Below are 16,078 nucleotides of genomic sequence, written 5' to 3'. Positions count from 1 at the left end.
GGGAATGATCATCTAGCTGAGTTGTTGGGTGGGGATATAAGTGTGTATACCTGTTATAGGGTGACCGGATAGCAAGTGTGAAAAATTGGTATACTTTTTTTTTCGGGGAGGGGGATATAGTTGCCTATATAAGACAAAGCCCCTAATATCAGGATGGCCCTGATATATCAGGACGTCTGGTCACTCTAATCTGTTATCTGTATCGATCTACAGCCTTTGTTCTTGGTATCTGGTGTAACAGATGAGTGGCGCGTTTATTTTAAATTATGTTATTTTATTTTTAATAAATTCTCAGAGGTTAACAAATAATGGAGATCTGTAAATTATAGGTGATTATTAATATACTGATATACTCAACTTTAATTATAATCCAATTCCTTTCAAGTTAACTGAGAGAATGAAATAAAAATCATCCTGTTGTGGTCAATTTCAAGAACTTTATCAAGAAAAAGCACAAATTTAATCTTAGATTAACAAATGTTGTTATTCTCATTATAGTAAAAAGAGTAAACAAGTAGTAATAAGTAAATACATAGTGAAGCCAGTTAAGTAACTAGGAAGTGAATGTAGCAGAAGTTTAAAAGAACATTTTTCTGTTTACTATACCAGTAAGGATCACAATAAATTATGAAAAATCCAATTAGACACAGAACACTTTTCAAATTTTGTATCTGTACAGATAAATCCACATTTCAAGAACAATTCATTACAAGAATAAAGTTTCTGTAAACCAACCCATACAATATAAAACAGAACAGTGAAGCCCCTTCAAAGCAAACTAAGCAGAGAAAGAAGTAGCAGAGAGAAAGAACATGAACATTATATTGTGAAAGATACTTAATAAAAATGGTACCAATACCAAAGGACTCTTGAGAAAGCCTGTGCCTTAAATAGGATTAAAAGGAAGGTTTAGCTTTCTAAAACAACAAGAGTTTGGGTGAAGCTTGGACAACATCAGTGGAATTAGTCTGAATTTTTGCAAAAATTCTGCAAGTGGTAATTGAAATGAAAAGCTAACCAAAATTGAAAAAAAGAAATACACTGCAAGCTAGGTAACAAAGCTATCTCTTTGACCAATTTACATCACCTACAAACTCTATTGAGATTTTGCACCCAGTTAAGGGCTTGTCAACTTCAGAATGGAAGCAAGGCTTCACGTGATTAAGTTCAGACACTCCACAAGCAAGCAGAAATGGAAGGAGAACGCAAGTTACAAATTTGCTATATTATACACCCCTCTGCCCCACCTATCAAAATTCTCAGATTTTCTATTACCCATTCATTTAAAAATACATTGATCTGATTTCTTTTTAAATAACAAAGATTTTAGAGATATAAAAGAGATTTAAGGCTCCAGTCCTGCAAGCTATTCTGTACAGGCAGACCCATTTTATCAGCAAGGAACTTTAGTCAAGCCAATGGGGGCTCACAAGAGGGAAAGGTTCTGTCTGCATGGACCAGCTTGCAGCATTGGGGCTGTAGGCATTCTTGTGAAGGGAGGAACCTAATAACCCAGTATGAATTTTAGGCTTTGATCCTGCAAACAGTTTAATTTTACTCATATGAATAATCCCATTGACATCAAAGAGACTACTTGTGTGAGTAAAATTACGCACATAGTTTAGCTGTCTGCTTCCACTGATTCCAGTGGCAGCAGGATCAGTTTGTGTTTGAAGGTGCCTTGAAGGGTTCTTTCACTGCCTCGCTATTAAACTTTTTTTCAGTTCTGTCAGAAAAGTTCCAAGCAAGTTCCCACATCCATGGTGTTTGGTCAGAAGTTGATTTAGGAATGATCACATATCATTTGCTGGAATGGAATTGAAAAAGGGTCCACATGGACCAGGCTCCAGGTTACATCTCTGAATGGCCCAATCAATGCCCTACTCCCCCAAAGGGCACCAGAGACTCCGAGGTGCTGGAGGAGCTACTAGCTATCCCTTTGTGAGTGTCTCCCTCCCTTGCTGCTGGGGCTGTCCCACTTCGCTTCTGGACCCATGATGTTCCCCCACGTGTTGAAGCAGGTGGATGGCCTTTAGGAATGTTCATACATTTGCTTCAATGAATACCTGAGGGCAAAAGAGATCCCAGAGTTTTAAATATCTGTGGCTTAGGAGCCGCTAAGGTCAGGAATGATCTTTTTGTTCTGTGTTTGCAGAACTTCTAGCACGAGGGCCTGTTTTATGACTAGGACTCTGAGGCACAACACGAATACAAAAAATAAATTATAATAACAGGACTCCAGAAGTATTTCAATTCAGGTTATTTTTCTTTAACTGAATGATACGTTAGCCTTTGCTGGTCTCAATCCTGCCCCCATGTCAACCTGAAGAACAGCCAAGAGGAAAAGAGTTAATAGATAGCAATATCTGTATCAAAACTGGCCCATCATTATTTTTGGAAGAGGCAAAATTAAACACACTGTAAAATGGAACCATAGGAAAATATTTAGGGACAGGTCCACATACCAAATGATGACATGTCTTATTTCACTACATCACAAAAAGATTGTGTATTGAAAAGTCACCCAAAGAGACTGACATGATTGTTTCATTGGATTTGAGTGCCTGGTGCAGTTTAAATCCACGATGATGGTTTTATCATAATGCCGTATACTGGTGTAAGGTCAGTACTCCATCTCTGGCTCTATTATGGAAAAGGGTCCCATAGAATCTGTCTGATCTATTTGTGCTACCCACGCTGATTACAGCACAATGAAACATGATAAAGTATGAACAGTCTATTCAATAGCTTTCCTATAATATTTTTTAAAATATCACTTTGCCAGACACCTGGAAAAAAAAGTCAAGATGACAGTGTATTAGGCTTTGGAAGAAAGTCTCCGTATTCCTGGGGCTCTGGATTCTCCTGCTCCATTGGAGCCAGATTGGATTGTTTGTTGGATACAGAATATTACCTCAACCCTTAACAGAAAGGGTTCTCTCCATGTAAAGAAAAAATTGCGATACACAATTTAATATAAGCAAATTACTGTATAAGTCCAACATTACATTAGCTGTGAAAATTTGCATTTCCAGGGCTTGCTAGAATATTTAAATGCAATATGATATTGGTCAATATTCAACAGTATTATATTGATCAGTATTCAACATCCAAAAACATTTAGTTCTGGCTGCTAGAGTTCTGGTACTTATTGGAGATAAGATGGGCCACAAATACCCTGACATGTGAGCTCCAAACACCTGCTCTGACCACAGATACACTGAGGAGTATGATTTCACATTGGGTAAAATTCTGGCCCCACTGATGCCAATGGGAGTTTAGACATTGACATCATTATTCGCATTATTCTTAGACAAACTCTTCCTTCATCAGGAATTTTATCCTCAGAACCCTTTAAACTGAATTGCTTGATGGGAAGCTCTTTGAATCAGTGGCTGTCTTCTTTTGTGTATGTACAGTGCCTAGCACATTGTTAATGCTACCAGCAACAAGCAAATAATAACAACAACAATGTGGGTATGCATAAGATTTTGTGTATGTACAGTGCCTAGCACATTGTTAATGCTACCAGAAACAAACAAATAATAACAACAACAATGTGGGTATGCATAAGATTTTTCCACTTTCTGGGATGCTGCCCTTAGTGCTACACCATCAGCATCCTTCTCTCCCTCCCCCCCGCATTTTCTATTACTAATCATAATACCCTAGTTCCAGTTGCAGAATTACATGAGGACTGGGTTTCATAGAATCGTAGAATATCAGGGTTGGAAGGGACCTCAGGAAGTCATCTAGTCCAACCCCTTGCTCAAAGCAGAACCAATCCCCAATTAAATCATCCCAGCCAGGGCTTTGTCAAGCCTGACCTTAAAAACCTCAAAGGAAGGAGATTCCACCACCTCCCTAGGTAACCCATTCCAGTGCTTCTCCACCCTCCTAGTGAAATAGTCTTTCCTCATATCCAATCTAGACGTCCTCCACTGCAACTTGAGACCACTACTCCTTGTTCTATCATTTGCTACCACTGAGAACAGTCTAGATCCATCCTCTTTGGAACCCCCTTTCAGGTAGTTGAAAGCAGCTATCAAATCCCCCCTCATTCTTCTCTTCCGCGGACTAAACAATCCCAGTTCCCTCACCTTCTCCGCATAAGTCATGTGTTCCAGTCCCCTAATCATTTTTGTTGCCCTCTGCTGGACTCTTTCCAATTTTTCAACATCCTTCTTGTAGAGTGGGGCCCAAAACTGGACACAGTACTCCAGATGAGGCCTCACCAATGTCGAATAGAGGGGAACGATCATGTCCCTCGATCTGCGGGCAATGCCCCTACTTATACAGCCCAAAATGCCATTAGCCTTCTTGGCAACAAGGGCACATTGTTGACTCATATCCAGCTTCTCGTCCACTGTAACCCCTAAGTTCTTTTCTGCAGAACTGCTGCCTAATCATTCGGTCCCTAGTCTGTAGCGGTGCATGGGATTCTTCCATACTAAGTGCAGGACAACCTCATTAGATTTCTTTTGGCCCAATCCTCTAATTTGTCTAGGGCCCCCTGTATCCTACACCTACCCTGCAGCGTATCTACCATTCCTCCCAGTTTAGTGTCATCTGCAAACTTGCTGAGGGTGCAGTCCATGCCATCCTCCAAATCATTAATAAACATATTGAACAAAACCGGCCCCAGGACCAACCCTTGGAGCACTCTGCTTGATACCAGTTGCTAACTAGACATGGAGCCATTGATCACTATCCGTTGAGCCCGACGATCTAACCAGCTTTCTATCCACTTTATAGTCCATTAATCCAGCCCATATTTCTTTAACTTGCTGGCAAGAATACTGTGGGAGACCGTATCAAAAGCTTTGCTAAAGTCAAGGAATAACACGTCCACTGCTTTCCCCTCATCCACAGAGCCAGGTTCAAAGGAGGCTGGTTACTAAAAAGCTGGCTAGGTAGGAGCTTGCACTTGTGGGTGCCAGCCTGCTGGTAAAGGCTGAGCTTCTATTGACTCAGGCAGCAGGCATGTTTAAGCTGCACAAATATTGATGAGCGTAGATGCTATAAATGGGAAGAGGTAGGAATGTAAGCCTGGCTTGACATAAGTAATTAAATATGGGGGAAACCTCATTTCTTGGAAGACAAGATTAGAGAGGGAAATTGATTAGCAGACTGAAGATGAAATATTTGTGGTAACGATGATAAATAAATGGGTCAGTAGGCTAAAAGAGAATGTCTGAGCTAGCTCAGATAACAGGGGGAACGCCCATGGAATCATTTACCATGAACAAGATAACAATGGACAAGATAAGTCAGGAATGTGAAGATGCGGTAAAGAGTAGGCTGAGCATGGACAAGGCATGAACAGCGCATGCTGTCCAGGGATGGTTCCTACACTGTAACCAAGCCAATATAAATATGCACGATGCAATGTATAGTAAATGCAGTGAGAAGTGTAAATGTATAAAAAGGGAAAGGGTTTTCTGTGTAACTTTAGATCAGTGATGTACCCTGCATCCACCCCTGACGTTTGAGTCTGATCAACTCAGCATAGTGTTGCTGTGCCAAATACAGATACCTGAGTGACAAAGTTTGGAGTTGAACTAAGTTCTTGGGAAGCTGAGTGGAAAGAGGTCTCAAAGGGAGTCGCAGCATAGTGGTGCCATGACTCAGAGGCCCCCAATGTATTGTCTGGCTTGTGGAAATATTGGGTTGTTTTGTATGGCCCTTGGTAACAAACACTTACCTATGGGAAGGGAAGATGCTCTTGCTTCCCTGGACTTTCTCGAGCAGTATTTGGAAGGTCTGCAAAATTGAGAGAAGGGATGAAGACTATTTCTGGTTCCCAATCAACTGGATGGGCTGATTGGGAATTAACTCATGTGCCCCAAAGGGAGATTTTCAAAAAATGCCAATGGGGGAAGATAACAAAATAAAGGAATTGTGTCATGTTGTGTTTGATTTGCTATAGCCAGATACTTTAGAGGAAGGTGCATTTGAAATAAAACAGTCAAGGGAGACAGTATGGCCTAAAGGACTGTGCCCTTGACAGGGAATTGTGAGACCTCAGTTCTAGCCCTGGCTCTTCCCCTGGTCTGCTGGATGATGTTGGGCAAAATGTTTCAGCTCTCAGAGACTTAGTTATACTTCCTCTGTAAAATGAGAAAAAGGATTCTGACCTCCCTTATAAAGCATTTTGAGAGCTACCACTGTCAAGTTCTATATAACAGCTGGTGGTGTTAGCATTATGCAAATAATGCTTCTTCATTAACTATTTATGGATGAGATCTGTCTGTTATATAATTTTCTATTGTTGTTCATATCCCTTTATAGACATCATAGGGCTTTACATAATAAATCTTTCCTCAAACATTTTGCCAAAATTGGAGGCCTTTTTTGCCGTTTCTGTACCTGAAGACTTCCACCCCCGCACCACGCCAGCCACACCACCTTGCATAGGAAGTACAGGACAGATCTAACAAAGAAGGCCTTTTGGGATTTTCTGACTTTGCTAAGCCTTCCAGATGATGAGCAAACAAGGTTGTGCTCATGTTAAAGGGCTAGTTGCCTTGGCAACAACATCTTGAACATGTCCATGAACTTCAAGGTGAACCTGTCTTTGGGGCTGGACCCTGCAATATGCTACGGAGACTTAGTGTGCTCAAAGGCTTTTCTGTTACAAGCAGATTTTATAATTTAGGGGAGTCTTCCTGGCTAAGTGTTATGATAGTTCCCAAAATGAGTGACTGCAATAACAAGATCAGGAGAAAAAGAATTAACAAAAGAGGAAAAAACATCAGCTTAAAGGGGCCTAAATGCCAAGCCATTCAGAAATAAATGTTTTCTCCCCTTCCACTGAATATTCAGCAGCAAGCAGCTCTGATGTAATAGATAGGCCTCAAATACCATAGCTTGTGGGTTAGTTCTGACAGAGGTCAATCGTGCTTGTCAAATCGCTGGTCTATTGTGTAAGCCCGTCAGGTTTGTTTTGGCTTCTTTCAGCCAATGCAGACATGACAGACACACACAACCTGTCACAAAATTGACTAGGATAATTGACACCCTCAAAATAACCTACCTGTTGTCACAGGCCAAGCCTAAATACTCTGGAATAGACTGGGACCATATAAAAATGTCACTCACTTCATTCTGCGAAGGCGCGTATCACTTTTGATATGGAAAGGTAGATTCTTGGCCTCACTCTACCCGCTTTGTGACTTTCAGGCAGCACAAAGAGAGCACAGCTGCTGGGGATTCCTGATGTGTGTGGGAGTCCTCAGTCAACACAGAATGGTTGCTTCTTACACTATCTCACTCCACAGCCTTTGGTGCAGAGGCTATGTAGGAGGTAGGGAGGGATGAGAGAGGTGGGCATGAGGAGCTCAGTGTACTCCAGCAATGCCCAGCTAGGGGACCATGAAAGCTGGCATGGTTTAAAGCAGGCACCAGGATGCTCCAACCTGTGTAGGATGTGCCTAAGGCTGGGCCTAAGGAGGGACAACCCCTCATCTTCCATGCCCAGCATAAATTCTCCTATGCTTTTCCTGTGGTGATTAAGTAAGGTACACATAGCTAGGTCTTGATCCCTGGCCACAGTTGCTAGTGCCAGCAACAGGGTAAATATAAGTGCTTCCCTCAGGAGTCTCAACAACAGAAATAGGGAGGAGCAGCTGTACACGATGTCCCCCTGGGATGTCCAGCTCTTGTGTGAACAGAGATCAGAGTAAATGAATTGGGAGCACAGGAACAGAATGCTAGTTAACAGAGCTCTGAATTCTGCATGGGACTTTATACAACTAGGGGAAACACGGGATGCCCTTTATCTTCCCTAGCATTAGTGAGATGAAATTCAGTTCCAGATATCAAAACCCCAAAGCTCAGAAGTGTTTCTACCTGGGGGTTTGATTTTGGCCAATTCTTTTTATTAACAAAAATTATATTTTTTTAACAAAATGTCATTTTCCAGATCTACTTCTGTGATTAGCCACAGGAAACTCAGTAAAATTATACTTGCTGGGACATGGTGTAAAAAGTGGAGCTGTGTTAAATTAATAGTTACTAGCTTCCTGCAGGACAATGCAAAGAGGATATTAAGAATTGAATAATGGCAGGATATTAAACAGGAGGCTGTTAATAATAGAGAAAAGATATAGTGGCTCACTGAACAAAGACTGTGGCTGTATTTGGATTGGACTCACCCACAGTAGAAAAGTTTCCAGTTGGCTTGATATGGGCGTATCTGAAGCAGATATTTGTCTAGCTTGTCTCCTCTCTCATCTCATTCTTGAATGGTGCTGAGCACTCCTGAAAGATGCTGAGTGTCCCTAGCTCTCACTGAAGTTGGGGAGAGTTGAGGGGGCTCAGCGCCTGACAACAGCGTGCTGCAGCTTGCAGGACTGAGCCCTGTTAAATGGTGATCTAAATTGCTTGCAACACACGAGCCATCTCTTTCCCCCATTTTGCTTGTTGTCAGTTTGTTAACAAAGGGAAATGATGGATTTCAAACCACATTTGCAGGGAAACAGGCATGTTTTCCACCTCTCTCATTTTGTTGTAAAGGAATGTTAGTGCTGGGGACATGTACTGGATTAATAGCGATGGAGGCCAAAGAGAACAAGGACAGCAGGGGCAGCTCTGAAAGCTTCCCCCCTCACCTCTCCCTTCTAACATGCCTTCTTCCTGACCTGGAGGAACCAGCAGTCTCCATACCTGTTCAATCCTTTGTCTCTTTGCTAAAATGCCAACAGGGCAGCTCAGTTGGGATGGTGGCTGCTCATGGTCAAATCATTCTTAAAATAGTGAGATACATGAGCATAGAGCCCTCAAACAGTGATTCTCAACCAGGGGTACGTAGAGGTCTAATACAGTGTATATCACCTCATCTAGATATTTGCCTAGTTTTATAACAGGTACAAAAAAGCACTAGCGAAGTCACTACAAACTACAATTTCATACAATGACTTGTTTATACTGCTCTATACATTATACACTGAAATGTAACTACAATATTTATATTTCAATTGATTTATTTTATAATTATATGGTAAAAATAAGAAAGTAAGCCATTTTTTCAGTAACTGTGTGCTGTGACACTTCTGTATTTTTATCTCTGATTTTGTAAGCAAGTAGTTTTTAAGTGAGGTGCAACTTGTGGGTACTCAAGACAAATCAGACTTCTAAAAAGGGTACAGTAGTCTGGAAAGGTTGAGAGCCAGTAGAAGTTACGGAAGATCGTCCAGTCCATTTCCTTGCTCCTCCCAAGCTGAGGTACATTTACAACCTTGAACAAGACAGATATTGTTACTACATGCATGTGCAAGGTGTGGCATTTATACAGCTAGAGGTCGTATGCTAGATTTATAAGGTGTTCTGCCTTCTCCACTACAAAGGCCTAATACAACTATGAAGACTCTCTGCGTGTCACTGAGTATCTCATTGTCATTTGTTTGTGTTACGTGCCTCTATTTTAATACTGATTAGAACTAATCCTTGAGCTGACTCCTGCCTTGGTGTGCAAGGGGGCCCAGGGAGAATTGCGGAGGGGCTTCTCCTCCCCTGCCAAATAGCCACGTAGAATGGTTCCCCAGCCCACACAAATGCACAAGTAGAAATTCCTGATTGACATGCTGAAGCTCATACTACATCCCAAAGAGGGTGAGGTCTGTTACACAGTCCACAGGTGACTAGTAACTATGGTGCAGTCAGCAGTAAGTGCTAGCTGGAACAGGTCAGGGCATTGCATACACCTGCTTAAGAAGAGCACTAAAATGCAGTTAAAGGTATATAATGTGGATCCTGTCTAACAGAGTTCCTGATGCAAAAGCATCTACTTTGGCCCTACTTATTCTCCCAGAACTGCTTCTTTCACCAGTCAGGATTGGGAGTTGGGTCCATTTTACAACGTTTAGATGCAGAATTGGATCCAAATCTGAAATTCCCCAATATGTGGAGGTATTTGGATTCCACGTTCTGGTTTGGCCCAATACCAAGAGAGGGCCAAGCGGTGAAGTTCCAGTCCGTATCTGGATCTTAGGCTCAGCTACCACATTGAGATCCTGTTATAAATACCTAGATAGCTAACGTCTGGTTCTGGAGCTGCATATCTGCATAGTTTGATGGGATTCAGCCTCAGTACAAGCCCATCCCTAATATGCTTGACAACACACTGCCCAGACTTTTCATTCAACAGTCCAAATATATCCCTAGAGAAGGCTATTTTTTAATCATAAAGTTCCCATAGCACCTGCCTTTATTTTGTGGAAATCTCCTGAATTCACAGTGCTAACTACACATTTACAATCTTTCAAGTCTGAGATGCGGCAAGAGCAAATATTTTCCTTAGATACCCTACTTTATATGTCACCCTCTTAAATCAGTTACATTAAGTTACATCAGGCCCTTCCTGGCAAGTCAACTCTGATGATGAAAAATATATATGAAGAGGACAGGGGGAGAACTGGTTCGTTCGAATCTTTTCTGCAATTCCTGTTGACTTCATATGAAAGTAGGGCACCTCTTTGCATAAGACAACATGACAGTGTCTCTCATTTTAAAACAACTCATTCTCAAGTATTTTTTTTTCATGGTTGACTGTACCTTTTCAATTTGGTCCAATACTTTGGGAGATTAAAGATAAACTTTGCTAATTGCATTTAGATTAAAATTAAAAGTTTAGGCAAAGCATTCTACTGGCAAATTCACTGAGCAGCAAAAGATTCCCATTGGGTAAATACAATATTGTCTAACTGGTTTTAATCAGGGTGAAAATGCTTTACTATCAACCATGCAAGAATAGTTTTACTGCATGAGGTAGCATCACTGCAGAGCCTTATTGAGGCACCAAAAAATCCTATTAATTACTAATGATGCAATTATGATGCTAGTGACACACCTGATATAGCTGAGGGCATGGAATTAAACTGTTCTACCATATATTAGTGTGTTAAAACGGAAAGCCCAGGAGGCCCACACACACACTTAGGACCAAATCTTTTCCCCTGCCCACAGCCTGATTAGATCGGCCTTGCACTAAGGACTTCATTTGACAGTTGCTATTGGTGGTGGGGTGGGAGGTTGAAGTCTCCTTCACCAGGCTGCTCCATGGAGGGCTGTGCTCTTCCACTACATACACATGTACATGGGGGCGGGGAGGGGACTACAAATGCACGGCTGACATAACTCATCCTACCCCCAAATGTCTCCTCTTTGAGTCTACTTTAGAGGCCCTTCTGCACCCTGCCACACTAATTTTCACTGCATTCAGGGCCTTTCTTGGGCTACAGGATTTGGCACTTAATGGCTTATTCTCTTACGAGAATGTAGGGAATTTATGTATGTAATTCACATGAGCATTAATAGATGTTCCCCCTGCTAAATCCTCTGTCTATAAAGGAGAGAGTAGACATTGTAGGATGCCAATCATCTAAAATACCAGCTTCACAGGTGTCTGTCACAGATACTCCGTGACTGATCATCCATATAGTCTAACCAGGAGTCAGGTTCCAGAGGTTCAGTGGTGTGGAGTGGTACTGCATCTTCCTCCTGAAGTGGTAGCCATATAGAGTACGGTATGGCCCCTAGAAAAGGGCCTTGGGAATCCTCTCCTGTGATTTCATGGATCAAGGATCTTTGCAGTTGATTGACAGTGAGCCAGCTGCAAAAGAACTAGGGCAGCTTTACAGGCCAATACTTTGACTAACAATAAATAAATGCAAAAGCTGAAATGCTCATTTAGGACATATTGCTCTGGATTGAGTGACTATCCACCAACCCTGCAGGAAAAATGGTTTAGAGAGAAAAATAAAAGCAAAACCTGTCCATACGTTTACCAGCTCTTACTCCAGCCTTGAGCGGAGTGACAGAGAAGTGTCAAAAATATCCACCATGCCTGCAGACAGGGCCTTCTGGAATCAGGGTAACAGCTGTAGGGGACAAGAGTAGAGGGAGAACTGTCCAATACACAGAGGTTTTGTGTAAAGTATTTATCTGCTGCCATTTCTCTATGCTCACATCCATCACCTATATATATACACACACCCTTCCTTTGGCAAGGAAGGCTGCAGATTATTTTAGATGGATACAGCCCTTAAAAATCATTGCTCACAAGATTAATACAACAAAGACATTACCCATTAATAGAACACTGAATACAAATATCTGTATAAAATTGCTAGCACAATTGATTTTACATTTCCCCCCTCATTATCCGACCATAGAAACATATTAGTGCCTAAATGTAAACATTTGTCAAGGTCTATCAGCAACTTCCCTTAAGCTACTGCCCTCCAGTGCTCCGTATATCCCACCACTGTATAAAGAAAAGGAGTATTTGTGGCACCTTAGAGACTAACCAATTTATTTGAGCATAAGCTTTCGTGAGCTACAGCTCACTTCATAGTCTCTAAAGTGCCACTAGTACTCCTTTTCTTTTTGCAAATACAGACTAACACGGCTGTTACTAACACGGCTGTTACTCTGAAACCCACCACTGTATGTAACTCATGTACCCAATTCACCATGGGAGGTTATGTATGTGCACTGTAGGGCTATCTGGTAAACCTTGTGATTCATTTATCCCCATAGATGAATCATTGGCAGTGAATTAGGCTGCAGAATTACTGCACTTTAAGTAATTTCTTTCATTCATAAATAAAGCTTATTTGACCACATGGCTTTTATGGGAAATTTGGATTTCAGCATAATGAACCCAAAAGATCCACAGTCTTTATTTTCTAGAAGGGGTCAATCCAATGAACTATAATCATTATCATTTCTGGCTGTCAATAGTCTGATGGAAATTGGAGCTTCTGTCCCTCCCATTTAAAACTCACTTGCCAGCACTTCATCCTCTGGAGTACAGGTTCTAGAAATATCAAGCAGATTCAGTATTAACACTCAGAATATCATCTCTGCTCACTGTCTTTAGAATGAGAGCCCTAGTTAAAGCAGCCATGCATCCACCTGCATGCCCACTGCTTTAAGATTAATAATATCTACACTTTAAACATAGCCAACTGATCATGTGTATTTTAGTTCAACACACAAGAATCCTGAAAATCCGTTAATTACAATTGAGCCAATGCCCACCATCCAGTGCATCTGGACATCTAGATAACTAGATTTCCATGGAGAATAAGATACAGAGCATTTTTCATATAATGTTGTGATAGAAATACCAATCCCAAAAGCAGATTAAAAACTCAACAAAAGGAACAAACAAAAACAGAAGAGCTACTAGAAAATCCAACCAATAGGAAATAAGCATTTTTTACATAAAACCCGCTTTCATTTTGTGTTTCGCATATCAACATTGGCCTTTCACATCAAATTTATATATGACATGTATTGGCTGTTCTTGATTAAAGCTTTCACCACCACAAAATTTGCCAATGCATCCAAACTTTGCTACTGAAGTTCAAGTTTAATAACTTGCACTTCATTTCTAGTACTGTCACAGCTTATAATTAACAAAATGTGTCTATCTATATATATTTATATAGCTATACATGTATATATACACAAACACGCACAACAAACACACTTGTAGCCATCCACTCCTGCAGTATTCCAGTCTCCGGTCTTCTTAGAATGTGAAGGCATACACCACTCCCACAACCACAATGTTTCCAATTGTTGCTATGATTGCAATCCATAACAATATGGCATCGTTTGAGGAGCGGGATGTCTCTTCTGGCTGGTTCTGCATTGAAGCAGCTGCATGGACATTGGCCGATGAATTAAACAAGGAGTATTCTGTACCAAAGTCCTCATTGGGTGAGTCCATGAAGGCTCCTCCCATAACAGGAATCTGCGAAGAAGGATTTGACAACATTAGATTAAAGTCCAGGGTCAACTTTTTTTTTTGGTCTTAACATGTTATTTATCTTTTCATACAAAGCAATAACTACCACTCATTCTGGCAAAACTGCAAAGCTCTCACATGCACGATGTTGGGATGCAATGATCATATATGGAAGAATGTCCTTTGCCAGGCACATTCCTTGCCTTAAACATTAGACAATGGATCTGTACATGCCTTGCATCATCTTAATGGGATCTTTGCACTTTTTGATAGTTTAGGCAGATTTTAAATGTGCACATCATAACGTTTCCATCAGCACTATTAAGTTCATTTCAGGGGACCTGTGATATTAAACGTGGGTCTGAGAAAGACAGTTTTCTTTCTGTACACCTGGGTACTTATATGACTCCCATCAAGATAATTTCTGAGTGGAGGTGGCTGGAGTTTAAATTCAGTCTGTGATTGGGGAATCAGGCACTTTTAAAACTAAGCCTGTATTTTTACTTCTCTCAAGCAGGATAATCCTATGTTGTAAAGTAGCTGCTCAGCTCCTTTCTTTGCTACTTAACTTTGCTCCTCTCTTTGGTGAATCATCCACAATGGGAGGACTGGAAGAGGGGAGCAGCTGAAGAACCACTCTTCCCTGCACAAACAAGCCGCCTTTAAGGGCTAGGGGGCTGGGGCCAGCCAGCCCTTGTTACTAAGTAGGTACTTCTGAGCTGGGATCGGGTGATTCCACTCTAAGACCAGCAGGAAGCTGTAGAGCAGTGGTTCTCAAACGTCTGTACTGGTGACCTCTTTCACATAGCAAGCCTCTGAATGTGATCCCCCTTATAAATTAAAAACACTTTTTTATATATTTAACACCATTATTAATGCTAGAGGCAAAGCGGGGGTTGCCTCAAGCAACTCGCGACCCCCCATGTAATAACCTCGTGACCCCCAAAGGGGGCCCAACCCCCAGTTTGAGAACCCCTGTTGTAGAGAGAGGGGGGACACTCAAGGAGAGACAATGAGAAGAAGCTGTGGCAGAGGCTGCTGTCAGAAGAGCTGCAGTGAGCAGGAGGCTTTTGCCAAATACCCTAGACCGGGAGAAGGGTTTGGTCCTGGAAGCCAGAGGTCTGAAGAGTTTGGGGGCCAGGGAGAACAAACTCCATGGGAGTAGAAAAAGACTCCAGCCAGACAGGGCTGAGAGAGGCCTGCCAAGGCAGGGAAAAGCTGTGGAGAGCAGACTCAGGGAGAAGAGAAGCCCTAGTAGTGAGTTTTGTATTGTGTCTTATGTCAATACATTAGACCTTGGAAGAGCGGGCACTGTTGGACAAAAAAATGCCGGTGTGGAATTTATTTAAGAAGCACTTGGAAGGGGGAAACACAGGCAGGCTGCCTGCAGAGCAACCTTAGGCCGTGAGCTGGCACTCAGGAGGTAGCCGGCTCATTCGCACACCCCTGCAGTGGGGTTGTGCAGTGGAAGGCCTTGCTAGGGTATCCCCAGCATAGGAGCTAAGGGCAATGCAAAAGGAGTGGAGAAGGCCAGAGAATCTGGTCCAGTGAGGCAGCACTAGGAACATAACTGAAGAGATCTGGCACCCACTCCCATGTTCTAAATAAAAGATAACATTCCCTTCCTATAGAGATAGAGATTATACACAAATGTGTTCACTAGCATCATTGATATAACATGTAGGTAACAGTGTATTCAACTCTTTGGACAATTCATAACACAAAAAAATCTCAGTCGAGGCAAATTGGGTGCATGAAACCCACATGATCTTGACGATCAACTATTTTAAAGACCTCTCACAGCTGAACAAACTTTACCAAAAAGCTAAAATTAAAGTTATATGGACTTTTAAAGGAAGGCAAATGACCTTTCTAGTAGGGCTGTATATACCCTTCAGCCACCCAGATGTCAAAATGTAGGCAGTGGCTTACAGAATGGCTGTCACCTCATGACTAGAGTAAAAACTATCAACACCAAGAAACCTAGCAAAATTGTGCTGCTTAGAGGAATTAAACAGGTAGAATGCAAAAATAATGCACAAGAAAATGATATATGGTGTTCTTCCCCCACATGATGTATAATCAGACAGTGACCAGAAAAATCACACATAAAAAATGAGAACACAAAAGGCCCTACACATTCACAATTCATCTTCCTTTGCCAGGATAGCTATTGACTGAAGTTCAATATTTTGTCCTCCTGTGAAAGAAACCTACAAAAGCTTATTCAGATATGCCTCCTGGAATTGGAACATACCCTTGTGGAGATGGAGGATTCATAAACCCCAACATATATGCTAAAAATTCACTGAACAAGCT

At 41.6% G+C, this 16,078-nt stretch overlaps 1 protein-coding gene across 3 annotated transcripts in view; it reads right to left on the bottom strand.

Annotated features, from left to right (window-relative positions):
• Window positions 1-378: 378 nt before the first annotated feature.
• The window catches only part of C6H14orf132 (chromosome 6 C14orf132 homolog), an 81,493-nt gene continuing 65,793 nt past the window's right edge, over window positions 379-16,078 (bottom strand). For 2 of the 3 annotated variants that reach the window (XM_073349580.2, XM_073349581.2), the window contains one exon: window positions 12,957-13,765. In XM_073349580.2, the coding sequence (XP_073205681.1) occupies window positions 13,541-13,765 (225 nt within the window). In that variant the 3' untranslated portion in view covers window positions 12,957-13,540. Of the gene's footprint in view, window positions 11,880-12,956; window positions 13,766-16,078 lie in introns of those variants that run through there. The other variant, XR_013635985.1, reaches the window with a different exon arrangement.

The sequence above is a fragment of the Lepidochelys kempii genome, chromosome 6 (genome assembly GCF_965140285.1).
Source record: "Lepidochelys kempii isolate rLepKem1 chromosome 6, rLepKem1.hap1, whole genome shotgun sequence".
In the NCBI taxonomy this organism is placed as follows: Eukaryota; Metazoa; Chordata; order Testudines; family Cheloniidae; genus Lepidochelys; species Lepidochelys kempii.
Note: the sequence above shows the minus strand (reverse complement) of the source record. Positions and strands in the feature narration are given on the sequence as shown.